The 16878-nt window shown below is 34.0% G+C and overlaps 1 protein-coding gene across 2 annotated transcripts in view; it reads right to left on the bottom strand.

Moving 5' to 3' along the window:
• Positions 1–494: 494 nt before the first annotated feature.
• LOC125051167 overlaps positions 495–16878 on the bottom strand; it is a 34662-nt gene continuing 18278 nt past the window's right edge. The window contains exons 1-5 of one of the 2 annotated variants that reach the window (XM_047651341.1): positions 7342–7525; positions 5351–5489; positions 3277–3419; positions 2131–2244; positions 495–1742 (exon numbers count right to left, since the gene is read on the bottom strand). In XM_047651341.1, the coding sequence (XP_047507297.1) occupies positions 1342–1742; positions 2131–2244; positions 3277–3419; positions 5351–5489; positions 7342–7453 (909 nt within the window). In that variant the 5' untranslated portion in view covers positions 7454–7525 and the 3' untranslated portion in view covers positions 495–1341. Of the gene's footprint in view, positions 1743–2130; positions 2245–3276; positions 3420–5350; positions 5490–7341; positions 7526–16878 lie in introns of those variants that run through there. The other variant, XM_047651342.1, reaches the window with a different exon arrangement.

The raw sequence follows: 16878 nt of genomic DNA, 5'->3' as shown, positions 1-16878 counted from the left end.
GAATGCAAAATTTAAGGCAGCTAAAAATAAGCTCTATAAATCTGTCAACATTTAACAAACACAAACTTTCGTTAACACAATAATCATGGAACATATACACACCGCATTCTATACATTTGTCGTGAAAACAAATAAATTTCGTTGTCTTTTGTCTCTTTCTATCGAATTGTGTTAACTCTGTGATGAAAAGAGACGCTTTAACTGAATTAACCGATTTTGTTTTTAAATGATGCTTCGTATAGCTAAGTATGCCCATTGGAAACTTAATTAGAAAGGAACATTATACAACATTGTATAATCAAAATATACATTATATTTACAACCTAAAGCTAAAATTAACTTAAGTGAATTGTGCAAAGCGCATATAATGAGGTATTCATTTACAATGTGTAAATGGTGACTAAAATTGACTAAGGCCGATCACTGACGTTTAACGGACCGTTTTAACGAAATATAGAAACCCACAATATTACTACGCGATTTAGTTTTAATTAAACGCAAAATTTTTAGGTTAACATAATCGTTTGAACACGGTTTCAATATTTAAAATATCGTATACGATATTTTTGACGAATCGTAAATCTTACTGGTATTTGGAATATAAAAAACGTTAGTACGCGTTAGAGTCAGTGAAGTTAGGCTAAAGTATAGTCCCATTAAAGGGTTTGTTCAATGTTAATGAAGAACTATTAACTATTATAAGAAACAAATTTGATTTTAGGATGACATTTAGGCCGTAGAGAGAAACAATCAGACATGAAGAAGTGATTAGAGATTCGTTGTATGAATGAAATGTCGAAGTTAATTTGATAAAAATATTTTATAGGAATTTTAGAATTTCTTATCATTGATATTTAATGATGAATATAAACCAACATAGCGAAAAATATAAATTTAAGATTAATAGTGACAAATGATTCCACACTAATCAATTATAATGATGATTATTATCTAAATAATGCATCAACGATGAAATCGAAAATTGCATTATGTATTACAAAAATCATCAGATTAATTATGAATAATGATTATCAACCACAATTGCAATTATAATGATGATTTTTATATCATTAAAGCATCAATGATAAAATTATTGATAATCATCAAAAATTATTCACGAAAAATTATTATCATATTCACACAAATCATGCAAACAAATAACAATTTTTCTAACTTATTTGATATCATCATAGATAACAGCAATTGAGTAAAATAATCATCACATAAGTAAGTATCATAAATTTAACATTAATGATGTTTCTAAAATTCATTTATACTCATATGAATGACACAAATATCAAAATCAAAGCATTTGCGTTAGAAAAAAATATCAACAAACACTTATATAACGACTCCACTCCTGGTAATAATTTTCGTCTGATCTTTCTTCTCTTCATGTTTTGTCTGTATTTTCTTCCATGTATCGCCGAGGGCTTTGCTGAAGTGGTCGTCAACCCCTTGGTCCGGTTTTTTCGTCTGCAACTGCCGCCAGGTGTCGCCAAGCGCTTTGGCAAAGTGATCGTCCACTGAAAGGCTGGGGTCGTCGACGTCCATGGCGATTATTTTCGTCGTCTTCGGTTCGTCCGCCTTGAATTGTATGGGACTGCTCGCCCGGTCCTTTGTGTTCGGTTTGGGACCAGGTTGGGCGCCATCTGTGTTCTTTTTTATGAGATTCATGTAATTGTCGCCGAGGGAGCGGCGGAAGTGTTCTTCTATTACCGTGTCGCACATTGATAGGGAATCTGTGGAAGATTTTTCGATTAATAAAACTGATATTTAATAGTTTTTTGTTATAAAATAGACCTTGGATTATATCACTCTGGCTTCGATAACTAGGGCAACATTGCAATCTATGGGCAATCCTATTCAAATTTAATAGATCATACAACTGGACGAATTCGAGTATGTTTTTATTTATTTTTCTATCTAAAATTTTTTTTAATAAAAAAGTTTTTATTGAAAGAAAAATTTGTAACATATAATGAAAAATTAAGTTTCATATACTAAGGTTTTTATTCTATCAAGTAGCACAAGAAAAGGTTTCATGTGTTGGTATGTAGCTACTGAACAGGTAGGCAAAGTAAAAAAATCTTATAAAGGCGAAATAATATAATCTTAAATATTTCTTACCAGGCGGAGGTTCGCTAGTCTTAATGACGCTAGGGCGCGTGTAGGGCGGCGCTGGGCGGCTGCGCAGACGCATATCTATCGGAGCCTCCGGTTTACCCGGGTACTCGGGAGGAGCTGGAATAACAAATGAACTTTATTAATTTAAATGTAAAAAAAATAAAAAAAATAGTTACCAAAATTAAATCATGGCTTCGAAGCGTTAGAGAGTGGACGGGTATTGCGACTGCGGAATAGTTGCTGCATCTAGCCCAGGCACCAAAAGAAGAAGAACTTGTTAGAATGTAAAATTCAGTCGTTGCCTTGAACGTCGATGCAACGTCATCTGCCCTAGCAAGCTGTATTTGCAAAAAAAATTGCCAACTGAAACCTGTTCCATGAATAGCATCAAACTAAGCTGGATAATCGCACATAGAAATAATAAATCTTATTCTTTAGAAGCAGTGTTGGCCTGCGACTCGCATCCCTGATGATGTAGGTTCTAACCCAGGCTGTGCACCAATGGTCTTACTATGTATAACACTTGCTGGTACACGTAAAGGAATATATTATGTCATATTTAGACCCAAAAAGTTGACGGTCAGGCACAGGCTGATATTTGCATGTTAAGATTAAAAATGAGCACGAAACATACAGAAATCTGAGGCCAAGGATTTCAGAAAACGGTTTATTTCTATCGAAATAAATGTAAAGTTTAACCCATTGTTTTGTTGTGTTATTAATAGGTATAATAGTCCCTATACAATTACACAATACATAAGATAAAGGCGAAATACATATTTAAACAAAAGCATAAAACATAGTACGCAGTTATTTTTTTATACTGTATTTTTTTTGTAACATTTGCGTGTAAATTGTCATACATTTTAGATAATTGAGTTTGTAAAATATACCTACCGTAAATATAGTATTATGTATGATGTGGTAAACTTGAGTATATAAATAAAAAAAATATGTGAAAAAGATTAAAGAAAAGATTGGCAAAAATTATAGGTTTATTTAAATATTTTTTAGTAGTTTATTTTTTAAACAAAAAGTGAATGAAAGTCTTTTTTATAGAAGCATTAATCTTTCTTATGGAAATAATTTCCTAAAATTATCATTTCCATAAAATAAAATAACCCATATTTTTTTATGGTATAAAATTACCTTTTCCAAGAAGTGCGAGGTTCGCCGGTGCGTCGTCTGCCTCATCCGAGAATTCTCCGTCGCTGTGCCGCGTCCGGATTATACTCGTCGTGGCACGCTTTTCATTGAAGGACTGCGATCGTAGAGCCATTTTGCAGCTGTCTCTGAAATATCAAAAATATATTGTTACATTTTTTCTTATTACACAGACTATTTGACAGCGTGACACTGTCATTGACACGTTACATATTGCTTTTAAAAGCGTTATAAATAATTGTTAATTTAAAAAAATCGGTGATTAAAAATATAAGTTTTTATACTTCGTCACAGATTAGTCGATTCGACGACAGAAAATAATTTGTCTTCGTCTGTCTAGGCTTGGAATTAACTTCATACGACTTTTCGATAATATATCGTCGTGATCGTAGAACAATGTCGAACTGTTTAATTTAGTTTTATTATTTTTATTTTATTTCATAAAATTTTCATAATAACAGAATATTAATTAAAATAGTTATGACAAAAACTAACATGATTATATTATTTTGAAATGATTGCCCTGTAAAGTTTACTATTTGTCAGATCCGTCACTATTCTACGACTATGACGATATCTCTATTTGTGTAATTGAAGAATCATAATAACGTAAAAACCCGGACGTTTGCTTTCGTGTTCACAGATCACAGAAACTGGTGCGACGCCATCTTGTCTATGCCTTTTGGCGCGTTCTATTTTTTGACATGTGTCTTCACTAAGAGATCATGTAAAATCTAGCCTAGCTTAAGACTTATGAATAAGTCTAACCTAATTTACTAAATATCCTTAATATTTAACATAAGAAAGTGTCGAATAACTTAGTCTCTATTATGGGGAAGACTATACTCTGTTCTTGTCTTCTATTTACGAAATTTAATAATAACAATTTTTAGATGCTACGTCTCGAATAAATAATCGCAATCCTTTAAAATTATTGAAATAATCATTTTAAATATATAGTACATAAAAATATCGTAGTAAACAAGTTTATTTCACTTTATTTACTTTTTTAATCTCTTCCCATGATACGACATTTAACCCTAGCCATAAGCATTTTTCGTATATTTTACACAACACAGGGAGGAGCCCGATAAGTTGTCATGATTTGGGCAGAGTTCACTTCTCTTTTCCTGGTATTCTGAGTACTACAATCGTAGCTATCTTCCACTGCTCTGGAAATGAGCTTAATTCAAGTGCTTTGTTAGCAATGACTAGAAAATGCTCGGATCTGTAGCAATCACCTGCTGAATGCATTCAATCCATCTCCATCACCTCCCGCTGCTTTAGCGAGTAGGGGTCATACAATCTAATATATAAAATACTCGTGTCGCGGTGTTTGTGGTTAAACTCCTCCGAAACGGCTCGACCGATTCTCATGAAATTTTGTGTGCATATTGGGTATGTCTGAGAATCGGACAACATCTATCTTTCATCCCCCTAAATGTTAAGGGTAGTCCACCCCTAAATATTTTATTTTTATTTTTAGATATTTTTTTCTGTTTTTTATGATACAGGATTAAAAAATACATACAACCCCTAACTTTCACCCCTCTACGATCAACCCCTATTTTTTTATTATAAATGATATAGGTATGTACATGGCAAAACGACGTTTGCCCGGTCAGCTAGTAGTTTTATATACTTTACTAGCCGTTTCGCGCCCGCTTTGCTGGACGAATTAAAATAAATTTTATGTTTCATTATTTTATTATTTTTTCATATTTTTATTATTCTTCTTTTTATCTTCCCGCTAAGAAAATTGAAATATTTCGAAAATCGAGTTTTTAACAGATGTTGACGTTTAGAGGTTCTAGGAAGCCTCCCCGAATGTTTCCGCGGTGAAGTCCGTATGGATAAATTTTCATAAAAGTAAAACAGCAATAAAAAAATGAAGGAACGTTGGAATAAATAAATAGCCATAAACCATCTAGGAAAAATTTCGCATCGAATGGTGGTAGTTTCATGTCGATACGATCAGTGGTTTAGGCGTGATTGAGCCTCAAACGAAGACAATTTTCATTATATATGTATAGATTATGTATTAAAGAAAATATCTAACCTAGGTCTATATTCGGGAAGACGGTTGCGTCTCTCCCTCCGCCATTTGCCGGTAAGTTCTTTAGGCTGTTCGCGCGGCGTCTCGGGCGAAACGGTACGGTCTCCCTCCGACTCACAACTGGAGGCTGTACTCGGAGTTTCTGAAACAAAACACGACATGGCTTTATTATTAAAATTCACATAACACCGCTAGTCCGTCGGTGTTATTGTTTTCATGATATTTAATATTGATTTTGATATATTACAATCTCGTCTTAGGCTCATATAAAATGGTTTCAGAGCTCTTAAAATAAGACAGCTAATATCTTCATTTGAACATTCGATATAGATAATCTAATATATAAAATACTCGTGTCGCGGTGTTTGTGGTTAAACTCCTCCGAAACGGCTTGACCGATTCTCATGAAATTTTGTTTGCATATTGGGTATGTCTGAGAATCGGACAATGTATGTCTATTTTTTATCCCCCTAAATGTTTTTTTTTCTCCACGTCACTATATTTACAGGCTAACCTAATACAATAGTGTGGTCCTTAAATATAACATATCATAATAGAAATAAATTAAATCACTCCCTGTTACATTTTGTATATAATGATAAAGAAATGCTTAAAATTGGTGAAATAATAATTACTTAGACTAAAGGAATGAACGTAAATATTTTTAAAATATTGCATAAGTCTTGAATTTTAATGTTACAATAAAATTGTATTTTGTTTTGAACAATGTAATTAATTAAGGGTAGTCCACCCCTAAATTATTTATTTTTAATTTTTAGATTATTTTTTTATGATACAGCATTAAAAAATACATACATCCCCTAATTTTCACACCTTTACGATCAATCCCTATTTTTTATTATAAATGAAATACATGGCAAAACGACGTTTGCCAGGTCAGCTAGTAATTTATAATATAATAGTATAGAGGAGTCCGTAACATATACAAATTATTTGTATGTTTTCAACTTTCGCTAAAATAATTAGCAAAAATCGGTATTTTAAAGGCATTATCACTACATAATGCGTTTTATAAGACCTTTAAAGCATAATGCCCTTCTACTAAGGAAGGCTAATTTAAATGTGTATACCACACAACATAACTTATTTTACATATCAATAGGTAAGAGACAAATTACAGAATAACACGCAGGCAAAAAATGCTTACTGAGAAATATATTTAATTGAATCAATAATTAAAAAAAGTATTTTTTATACCCCCATTTCACTTCTCCTTTTAGTGATTATACCAAAAAATAATTACTAAAACCAAGAGACATTATAAATCTTATAAACAACTGTACATATATTCCGCATATATTCCGCGAAGTGGAAATGGATAGGCTATACACGAAGAGATTCCAATTATATCCCCTAGCAGACGCTTGATTGCAAGAAAAGCAAATACTCAAGACCGAACGCGATGGAGACTAACTGTGGACCCCATCTAGAGGTAATACGGACATAAGTCCAGTCACATATATGTATATTCCCTTTTGACACGAAATTGCGCGCGCGAAAAAATGACAATGTCTGACGGCTCTGGTCTAGTGGTTAGTACCCCTGACTGCGAATTCATGGGTCCCGGGTTCAATCCCCGGCTGAGACAAACATCGATGTGATGAGCATTTGGTGTTGTGCTTAGGTCTTGGATGTTTAAATATGTCTATCTATCTATAATATGTATGTACATCCGTTGCCTAGTACCCATATCACAAGCTTCACCAGATAAGCATAAGACTAGGTCAATTGGTGTGAATTGTCCAATCATATAAAAAAAAATAACAAAATTTTAAAAATTTGACAATATTTTCTATATTATTTTCGTTACATGTTATAATATAAATTAAAAAAATAGCACATTAAATATCTTTAAAAAACCGAGATAAAAAAGAAAGAAAGAAATCACGAGTTAGACATAACAAACAAAATCGAGGTTCATATAAACACATCAAAGTTTTCACATTATAAAGAGATTAAATTTTAATTAATACCTTTATGCGCGGGAGCAATCCAAGGCTGCCATAGAGGCAAGTTAAACTTAGGCGATTGAGGTGGTTCCATGTAGGGGACACTTAAAGTCCAAGACAACAAGTATTCCATCATCACTCAACACATTGTACAAAAATATAGAAATTGGAGCACGCCATTGGCGTCTCTACACAGGTAACACTGAAGGTCGACTGAATAAAAAACTGGAAGAGATTACATTGGAATAAATAAATGAGATGAAACAAAAAACCAAAATGGAAAAAAACGCACATCCACGCGGCCGGACGTTGCGGCGCTTCCTTCGTTCTACAGGCTGTTCTGGACTAAAAGCGGTATGGGAGAAACCCTTTGATTTGGGAACTGGGAGTAAAGTTTAAATATAGACATTCATATGTGTAATAATATGAATAAGTAAAATTATTTTTGGTTCTATATTTCAGATATTTTTGAGAATTGAATATTTTATTACAAGCTTTTTTTTACACAAAACTTAAAGCACTGTTTGTTCTACAGACTGTAATGGACTTAGAAGCTTTTAATAAAGAAAGCTTTATGTGCTGTAGATATGGGAGAAACCCTTTGATTTGGGAACTGATAGTAGACTTTAAATATAGACATTCATATGACGTGTACCGATATGAATAATTTTGGTTTAAATATTTCAGATTCAGATGTTGTTTTAATATAAGCATTTTTACAAAAATCTTAAAGCACTGTTTGTTCTACAGACTGTTTTGAACTTACAAGCTTTTAATAAAGAAAGCTTTATGTGCTGTAGGTTTGGGAGAAACCCTTTGATTTGGGAACTGGTAGTAGACTTTAAATATAGACATTCATATGACGTGTACCGATATGAATCATAACTTTGTTTTAAATATTTCAGATTCAGATGTTGTTTTAATATAAGCATTTTTACAAAAGTCTTAAAGCACTGTTTGTTCTACAGACTGTTTTGGACTTACAAGCTTTTAATAAAGAAAGCTTTATGTGCTGTAGGTATGGGAGAAACCCTTCGATTTGGGAACTGTCAGTGAAGTTTAAAAATAGACATTCATAATTCATATGTGTACCGATTGAATAATTATATTTTTTTTGTTCTATATTTCAGATATTTTTAAGAATTCAATATTTTAATACAAGATTTTTTACACAAGTTATAAAGCACTCTTTATTCTACAGACTGTTCTGGACTAAAAGCTGTTAAAGCTTTATGTGCTGTATGTATGGGAGAAACCCTTTGATTTGGGAACTGGTAGTAGAGTTTAAATATAGACATTCATATGACGTGTACCGATATGAATAATTATTTTGGTTTAAATATTTCAGATTCAGACAAAAGTCTTAAAGCACTCTTTATTCTTCAGACTGTTCTGGACTTAAAAGCTTTTAATAAACACAGCTTTATGTGCTGTAGGTGTGTTCCCTTTGAACTGGTAATCAATTTTAAATATTGACGTTCATACACCAATATAATTAATTTGGTTTCAATATGTCAGATTCAGACAATTGATTATTTTAATTAAGCTTAATACACTACGTAATTGTTATATTGTATTGTATTGTTTTATTTATCGTTTATATTGTTATTATACTTGGAAGTGACAAATCGTGTGACACAAAAGAATTTATTAATACTGTCAACGCTGAATTTTGAAATCGGCCTTGTTTCGGACATGTATTATTTATCCGTGACCGTTGTATCATCATACAGTAACTTATCTTTGGGCACAACTTTTGTTTCAAATTTACCTTTATGAATATATCAAGAAACAGTTTTAGCTGTATATATGAGTATTAGCCTAGTGGAGTCAGGTTCAAACTCTGGTTGTGCACCAGTGGACTTTCGGTCCCAAATCCCGGTGTCATGCATAGAACGCTGAACCTACTTGCCTATTAGTAAATAAATATAATTGTTTATTATAATTAACTAGCAGACCGGCTAAGCGTTGCTGTGGCTAAGGTTTTAGTTATATTACATAGTAGTAACCTATTCAAGGGAAACGGTAGGAGAACACCAGTCATGGGGACTACCATGCTTTTTTAGTGGTTATGCCATCAAATTGTAGCTATGTGAAACGTCGGTACTTTCAACACAGCGCCATCTGTTAGAGTTGTGACTATCAAATAATAAACAAATATTTTGCAATAAAATAATATTGCGGGTATAAATTGAGATGTAAGCTATCCTATCTTTTAAGTTAGATCAAACTGCACACGGTGTGCAAATTTGATTGAAATCGGTTCGGTAATTTAGGAGTCCATAGCGGACAAACAACGTAATTTATATATATTAAGAGTAAGGCAATACAACTGTGTATCTGACGTATCTAATATAAAGGAACACCCTTTATATGGGTATACATCAACCTGTTCGCTCCATTCATGAAAGTGCGTGAGCGCAGGGCGCGGGGATTAATGAACCCTCTCTTCACGTCTCCCTTCCTTCGCCAATACAGCCTTAAGCGCTTCAAGAAATGAATTTAAAACTCTATTCCCAACTAATAAGACCTATAATAATTCGTCGGATATAACAATCGTGGCATTTGAATTGGAGTTCTAATTGTGTAGCGGGAAAGTCGATTTTCCATTGCAATTCTACCGCTAATAGCAAAGTTCGAAATTACGGTGGTTGTATCCTTGAAAGGTTGTGTTTTATTTTGATGCGGTTGTAGAGGGGGAGGGGGGGGGGGGGACTGTGAGACCGCGTTCTGGGGCACCGTGTAAGCATTAGCTTTTTATTATTGTCTATTAGATCCGAGCCTTCACAGGTAAGCCGACTCTTGGCGCCGCATGTGGCTTAATAATTACAATAGCGATTCTCGGAAACATATGATTGTTATTAAGAATTGTAGACAAAATTATTTCTATGAAACGTATAAACAGAGCCTTATATTTACTGTTAAGGTAGAGTTTATACTGTAATTATTTTACGGCTTTGAAAGTTTTACCATAGTTAAACTAGTTTTTTTACTGACTAAATAGAATAACTTTCTTCTCTGTTCATATAACCTGATCAGCTTGACACCACATTGCGTCTGAAATTTCCTAGATAGGCTTTTAAAGTGAGAATTGTTTTCAGGACCTGAATAAAGTCCAATAGTGGACTCAAAACCTCCCGCCGAGTTTAATTAACGGCTGTTTTGATCTTTTTGGTCTGCCGCCCATTCAACCGTAGCGCCACGGCCCCTACCTGCTTTATCGACTATCAGGTGTCAAAGTTATTGAACGCTGTTACATTGTAAGGGAACTATTGAAAAATATTTCAAGGTACCAATATAGAAAATATATATTTTATAATAAATCGGCTACTGTTCTGTACTCACGAGTAAGTCTGTATGACTTTTAATCTAAGTCCTATATGGTAAATATTATATATTTATAATATTTACGAAGTACAGTAATTTGTGAATTACATACATAATATACATACACTGTTGTTGTTTCTTTGTATTTATCATTTTTTTGTGTTTTATAACTGTTAATAGTCGGTGAAAACAAATTAATTCTATATAATGTTTCTATGTATTTTTGTAACAGAAATCAAAATTTTTTTTTATAGAACAGGGGGCAAACGGGCAGGAGGCTCATCTGATGTTAAGTGATACCGCCGCCCATGGACACTCTCAATGCCAGAGGGCTCGCGAGTGCGTGGCCGGCCTTTTAAGAATTTTAACACTATTAAATTTTTAAATTTTACAACCATACATGCAAAGTTTAAATAGTGAATGGATTTTCAGATGTCCACTGTCCATTAAAATAACTATAAATTTTTTGTTGCTTTCTTTTTATTCTTTCTTTTTTCTTTCTTCCTTTCTTTTGTTTTTTTTCTTTATTTTTTTTAGTAATATAGGTTAGTTTTAAATTACTTATAAGTCTTAAGTGTTGTGCAGAGACAGCTTGTATAAAGAAAATTCGCCACAGAAATCCAATAAATATATATTTTTAATAATGGTAATTTTCTAGAGGAACCGCTGGAAGGCTGCGCATGCAGTGGCAGGAACAACCATAAATGTACCTCAAGGGAATGTTTACTTGCACGCATCCGTCGGAGGAAATGGAAATTTAAGGTAGCTCTTTCCGTTTTAAAATTACGTGCATTCGAATGATTGATATGGAAAAAAAGGAATAATGCGAAATCAGTCATGATTTCATAATAGGGACTGTATTTTGTCTCTTTATTAAAGTAAAATAATGCTTTATATACAGCATGTTACAAGCTATCTATGCTAAACGATTATATAGTTGATGAAGGGGCCTGGGACTAGTGCTAGACAGGTTACTTCTAATTAATTTGCGATATTTGTTTTAAAATTTTGTTTGATGATTTGCTATTTTAAAAGAGTACCTAGAGTTTTTGACGGCTTTTTCTCTCGGCCTACTCCCTGTCTTCTTTGCCGATGAGTAGGGATGTCTACCGTTTCAAATTTAATGACGTGGAATAAGTGATACCTGTATCTTATGGTCCATAATAAACATATTTTATTTTATTTTAAACGATCCATAGATCAATTCCTTCATAACTCACTAACCAGAGGGACAACTTTGGTTATGTCTTCACAACCCAACAGGAGAGCAAATTGTGGAGATGTTCGGGGCCCGGGGGTCAGAAGGAGCCTTGAAACGAATACCATCGCGATTTTAACGGATTGAACACAGCTTATCCGGAGCTGGATATATTCGGTAGTGGGCTGATCGGTTTTAGAGAAAGCATTGTGGGGTGCCTTTCTCGAATCTTATTCGCTGTTTTGCTGATGAGTTTTTTTTCTGCTTTAAGTGCCAACAAATTTCTATAATTTCATTTTATTTTATTGTGTGCTTGTATTATCTTGTATATGTTTTAATTGTATTTTTTAATTTTTAATTTCGATTTTTTTTGTGAAACTTATGTTTAATTGTCACACATTTTAGATGTAAGATTTTATAAAATAATTCGTAGATTTAGTACTGTGTGTGATGTTGTAAGCTTAATAACTAAATAAATAAATAAAAAATGGTTGGTTTTAAAGAAAACAAAGTTATATACATATATCAAACCACGACTGGCACAACAAAGTGATCTGCAAGAACTACTGGAATGGATTTTTATTTTTTTATAACTAAAATAAAACGTTAACAATATATGGAATCGCCAAAAACAAAATCGTTAGGACTCTAACCTCAGGTTTATCAGTTTATTAACTTACAAATATAGGATAATACAGAGCCACGCCCTTACTTTTCAGAAAAGTCATAATATATTATTCATCATACATAATAATTTATAGGAAGATATTAAACGATCTACGTGAGACACAAAATCAATTTCTAAACTCAGGTAGTATTTTTAAATAATAACCCTCTATTTTGTATAACAGGCGATTTGATTTAAATTCCTCGCGTGAAGGCAGTAGCAGCGTCCGTGCCGCGGGGCGCATGCGCATATATACTAGCTATAGTGTGGCTTTAGGCGAAAATAAAACCTTGTTTCTTAGAATGTTTTAAAGTTTGATCAGCATATTTGTCTGTCTACCACGTAACATTGCGATTTTAATTAGAAGTTAATACCAGGGCAAAATTAAAAAAAGTGGTTGTAAATATAATTAAAACCGTGTTTTTTTTATCACGCTGGAGTAGACATGTGTACAATCTGCGCTTATAAATCGCTGCGATGATGGTGAGAATATATAGAACATCCCAATTTCACTACTCAATTCACCATCCCAATGGTGAGAATATATAAGAATCCCAAGAAGACCCCAATCACGGGTGCCTCCGGGCCGGCCAAGTCGAGGATCCTCCCTTCAGGTTGGAGAAAAAGTACACCAACCTCCATCAGTAAAAAATTAAAATGAGATGAAATATTAAGAAAAGCACTCGTATTTATAGAATCAGGGGCTACTTAAGGGCCTTTTGGTCTGCAGCCCACGGCCCCGTGAACACAAAGGTTCCCCAATGGCGAAAACAATAGGCGATATTTTGAACTAAAAAAATATCTACAATTTTACAAAATTTACTATCTAAAGTTAGTAATTCTTTTTTGGGGAAAGGGATACTCTTCTTTAATAAAATCCCAGAGGCTCTTTTATCTTTGCTTTTCAATAAATTTAAGAAATGTATTAAAGAAAAGCTGTGTAAAAAGGCTTACTATAAAGTCAACGATTATCTAGTTGATAAAAGGGCCTGGGACTAGTGCTAGACAGGCTACCTCTAATTAATTTGCGATAATTGTTTTAAAATAAGTGTTGTTTGATGATTTGATATTTTAAAAGAGTACCGAGAGTTTTTTACGCCGGCTTTTTCTCTCGGCCTACACCCTCTGTCTTCTTTGCCGATGAGTAGGGATGCCTACAAATTTAAATTTAATGACGTGGAATAAGTGATACATGTATCTTATGTTCCATAATAAACATATTTTATTTTATTTTTTATTTTTAAAATCCAATCGTAATGGAAACACTGAGACCAATCATGTGCGATGCGTGTGCATCGGACGGAACGGGAAATTCCCGTCGCTATTATGGGACCCGAAATAGCCCAGAATCCCACAAATTCTCGATCCGCCCACGGAATCGATGATTCCCCGCCGGTAAAGTCCCATTGGGAAATTCCCTAACGTACGCGTCGGCTGTCACGAGAAATTCTTTAGACGAGTGGTTATTCCCGTCATTGAAATATTGCTTTACCTATCCATAGAAAAAATCCTACTTCAACGGTAATTCCGCGCCGGTATTCCCCTAAAAGTCAATATGTCGGCCAATTTCTAAATCAACATTATTCAGAACAAACAGAGGAATTTAAAGCGTTTAGTAGCGCCTGTACACTTAAACCCCGAGAGTCTACAAAAGGGAACAAAATTAAAGTTGATGGAAATAAATTTTTTTTCCGACAGCTTTTGTGCTTGTCGGAAGGAGCTATTATGTGACACGCTACTTTATCACATTAAACAACTGTATTTTAAAATGTACTACTATTATTCTGTATTTAGATACCTTCTAAAAATAAAAACTCATTAAATTTAAAAATGGAACTCGAGTTAATGGCACTCACGTCAAATAGACAAGCCTTTATTCTTATAATTGATAGCGTAGCGAAATTATACCTGCATTTCAAAGGTATACGAATACTTAAATATCAAAGAAAGAAAATCACAATCGCTTTGTGAAAATAACATTATAGTGTCATTCGCATGACGCGTAAAATTAGAATGGGTAAGATACCAATTCGACTTAGGGTTCTTCATGAAAATAGCGTACCAATTCTTAAAAGGCCAACGCACTTGCGAGCGTTCTGAGAGTGTCCATGGGCGGTATCACTTAATATCACCTGCCCGTTTGACTCCTGTTACATAAAAAATGCTTATTGTTTATGAACCTTTTATGGGACATGTCGGTATGGGTCAAAAAAGTTAATGCTGCCTAGACGTCATCGTCAGGTTTGCAAGTGCGTTGCCGGCCTTTAAGGTTGCTGGCGACGATCATAACTTTCCATAGAGCTCTTTATTTAACACAACAGTTAAAAATTATGTAGACCATAGTTTCCTGTTTATTTCAGACACAAATAGGTAAAAGTCAATACGCAGAAATATTACCCTCTAGATACGCCAGGCATCCCATCATTCCATTTCCTTTCCAAAGTACGCGTTTTGGTCAAAGCTCACCCATGTCCAGATTGAGCATTCTGATAAACGAGCTAGGTCTGGATATGCATAGCTCCCCTGACACTTCGATTTTCGTTTAGATTTTGTAATTTTAATTGTATTATTTAATATTTGTATTATATCTTCGTGAAGGTTTGCCTAGTGCTTGTGACATTTAAAATTGTATATTGTGAATCTTATACCAATGTATCAGTGTACCGAGCGTTTGCAAGCTTTTATCAATAAAAATATATATGTATATACAGTCAAAATCTGTTATAACGACATCGAGGGGACTACTCATATTTGGTCGTAACAGCCGATGACGTTGTTATTAAGTACCTACCTAATACAATAGAATTCAGCCGGGACCTTTTGGTCAATATGACCGGTATGTTGTTCTAAACGATGTCGTCGTAAACGGTTTTGACTGTATATGTTTTTAGTACACAACATAGATTATATAGCAGCAATCATTTAATTTTAGGCTATAACACGAAAATTAAACTATATTTTACCTATCCAAAATCATATTTTATCCTTTTTTTCTTATAAAATCTTCAAACTGATTAAAACCCAGCATCTAATCATTCGCCATTAACGCCGGAGTTATTCTATTCCACAAAAGTAATAACACTTTCCGAACGGCTTGATCCCTTGTTGTGTAGAGATGTGGCGTCTCTCTGCTTCTTCTACCGCATTTACCACGGAGAGTGTTCAGAGGAGCTGTTCGGGTAGCAGCTGAGTTTCATCATCGGTCGTACGAAATTCCACCACCACCTCGACGTCCGTCGTTCCACAACTGACCGTTTTTAAGGCAGTTTTTGTACTAGATATTACGAACGAATTAGTATTGATGAATACAGTTTACATCAATGAAAGGAATGCGGAATGTTAGCAAGCGGCTTCCCGCACTTTCGCTGCAAACATCCGCCTTATGCGAACACTCCACCCCGCACCCCGCAGTTATGTAAACACAAATGGGTATATAAGTACAAGGCTGGTCAAGTAATTACATCTAAGATTGACATGTGTGTATCATATGTCAAACCAATACAATGTTATTTTTAAATATTTTGATTACAGTTTTTTAGATTTTTTATTCAGTCACGGGTCCTAATATGACACAGTCCTAATTATTAAAATACAAGATATAATATGACAAAGGTCTAAGCTACTTCATAAATGGGTATTTATTATTTTGTTAATAAATTTTATCGGAACAAACAGCGACATCTATCGGAATTTTGGGACAACGTGAAATTTGTTAAAGCGCCCTCTTTCGGTGTAGAATAACATTAACAAAAATGTATGGCACGTGCGCTTTCTAATGATTTTTCTTTAAACCTTAAACGTTAAAGTATATTTATATCAAAAGGTTCTTCAATGCCTATCAAGATCACAGAGCAAATTGAATTCCTCGTAAGATATATGTAATTATTCCAGCCCCATAAGCGTGACGGATGCATACCGTTGCACTCTGTTGCGCAATGTTGGTTTCCACCCGTGACCTTACAGTACTCATGATGAGCTCTTCATAGTTAACTGGGTAATGAGAGATCTAATCTAAATTACAATCCAGCAAAGTATTAATTGTTTAGAGACCCACACAGCTAGGTATAAGTCAAGAAACTTCAGAATAGAACTACAAACTAGCCCTCATATTATTTGACAGCACGTTGGCCTAGTTACACAGCTAGGTATAAGTCAAGAAACTTCAGAATAGAACTACAAACTAGCCCTCATATTATTTGACAGCACGTTGGCCTAGTTACACAGCTAGGTATAAGTCAAGAAACTTCAGAATAGAACTACAAACTAGCCCTCATATTATTTGACAGCACGTTGGCCTAGTTACACAGCTAGGTATAAGTCAAGAAACTTCAGAATAGAACTACAAACTAGCCCTCATATTATTTGACAG

This window comes from Pieris napi, chromosome 7, assembly GCF_905475465.1.
Source record: "Pieris napi chromosome 7, ilPieNapi1.2, whole genome shotgun sequence".
NCBI lineage: Eukaryota > Metazoa > Arthropoda > Insecta > Lepidoptera > Pieridae > Pieris > Pieris napi.
Note: the sequence above shows the minus strand (reverse complement) of the source record. Positions and strands in the feature narration are given on the sequence as shown.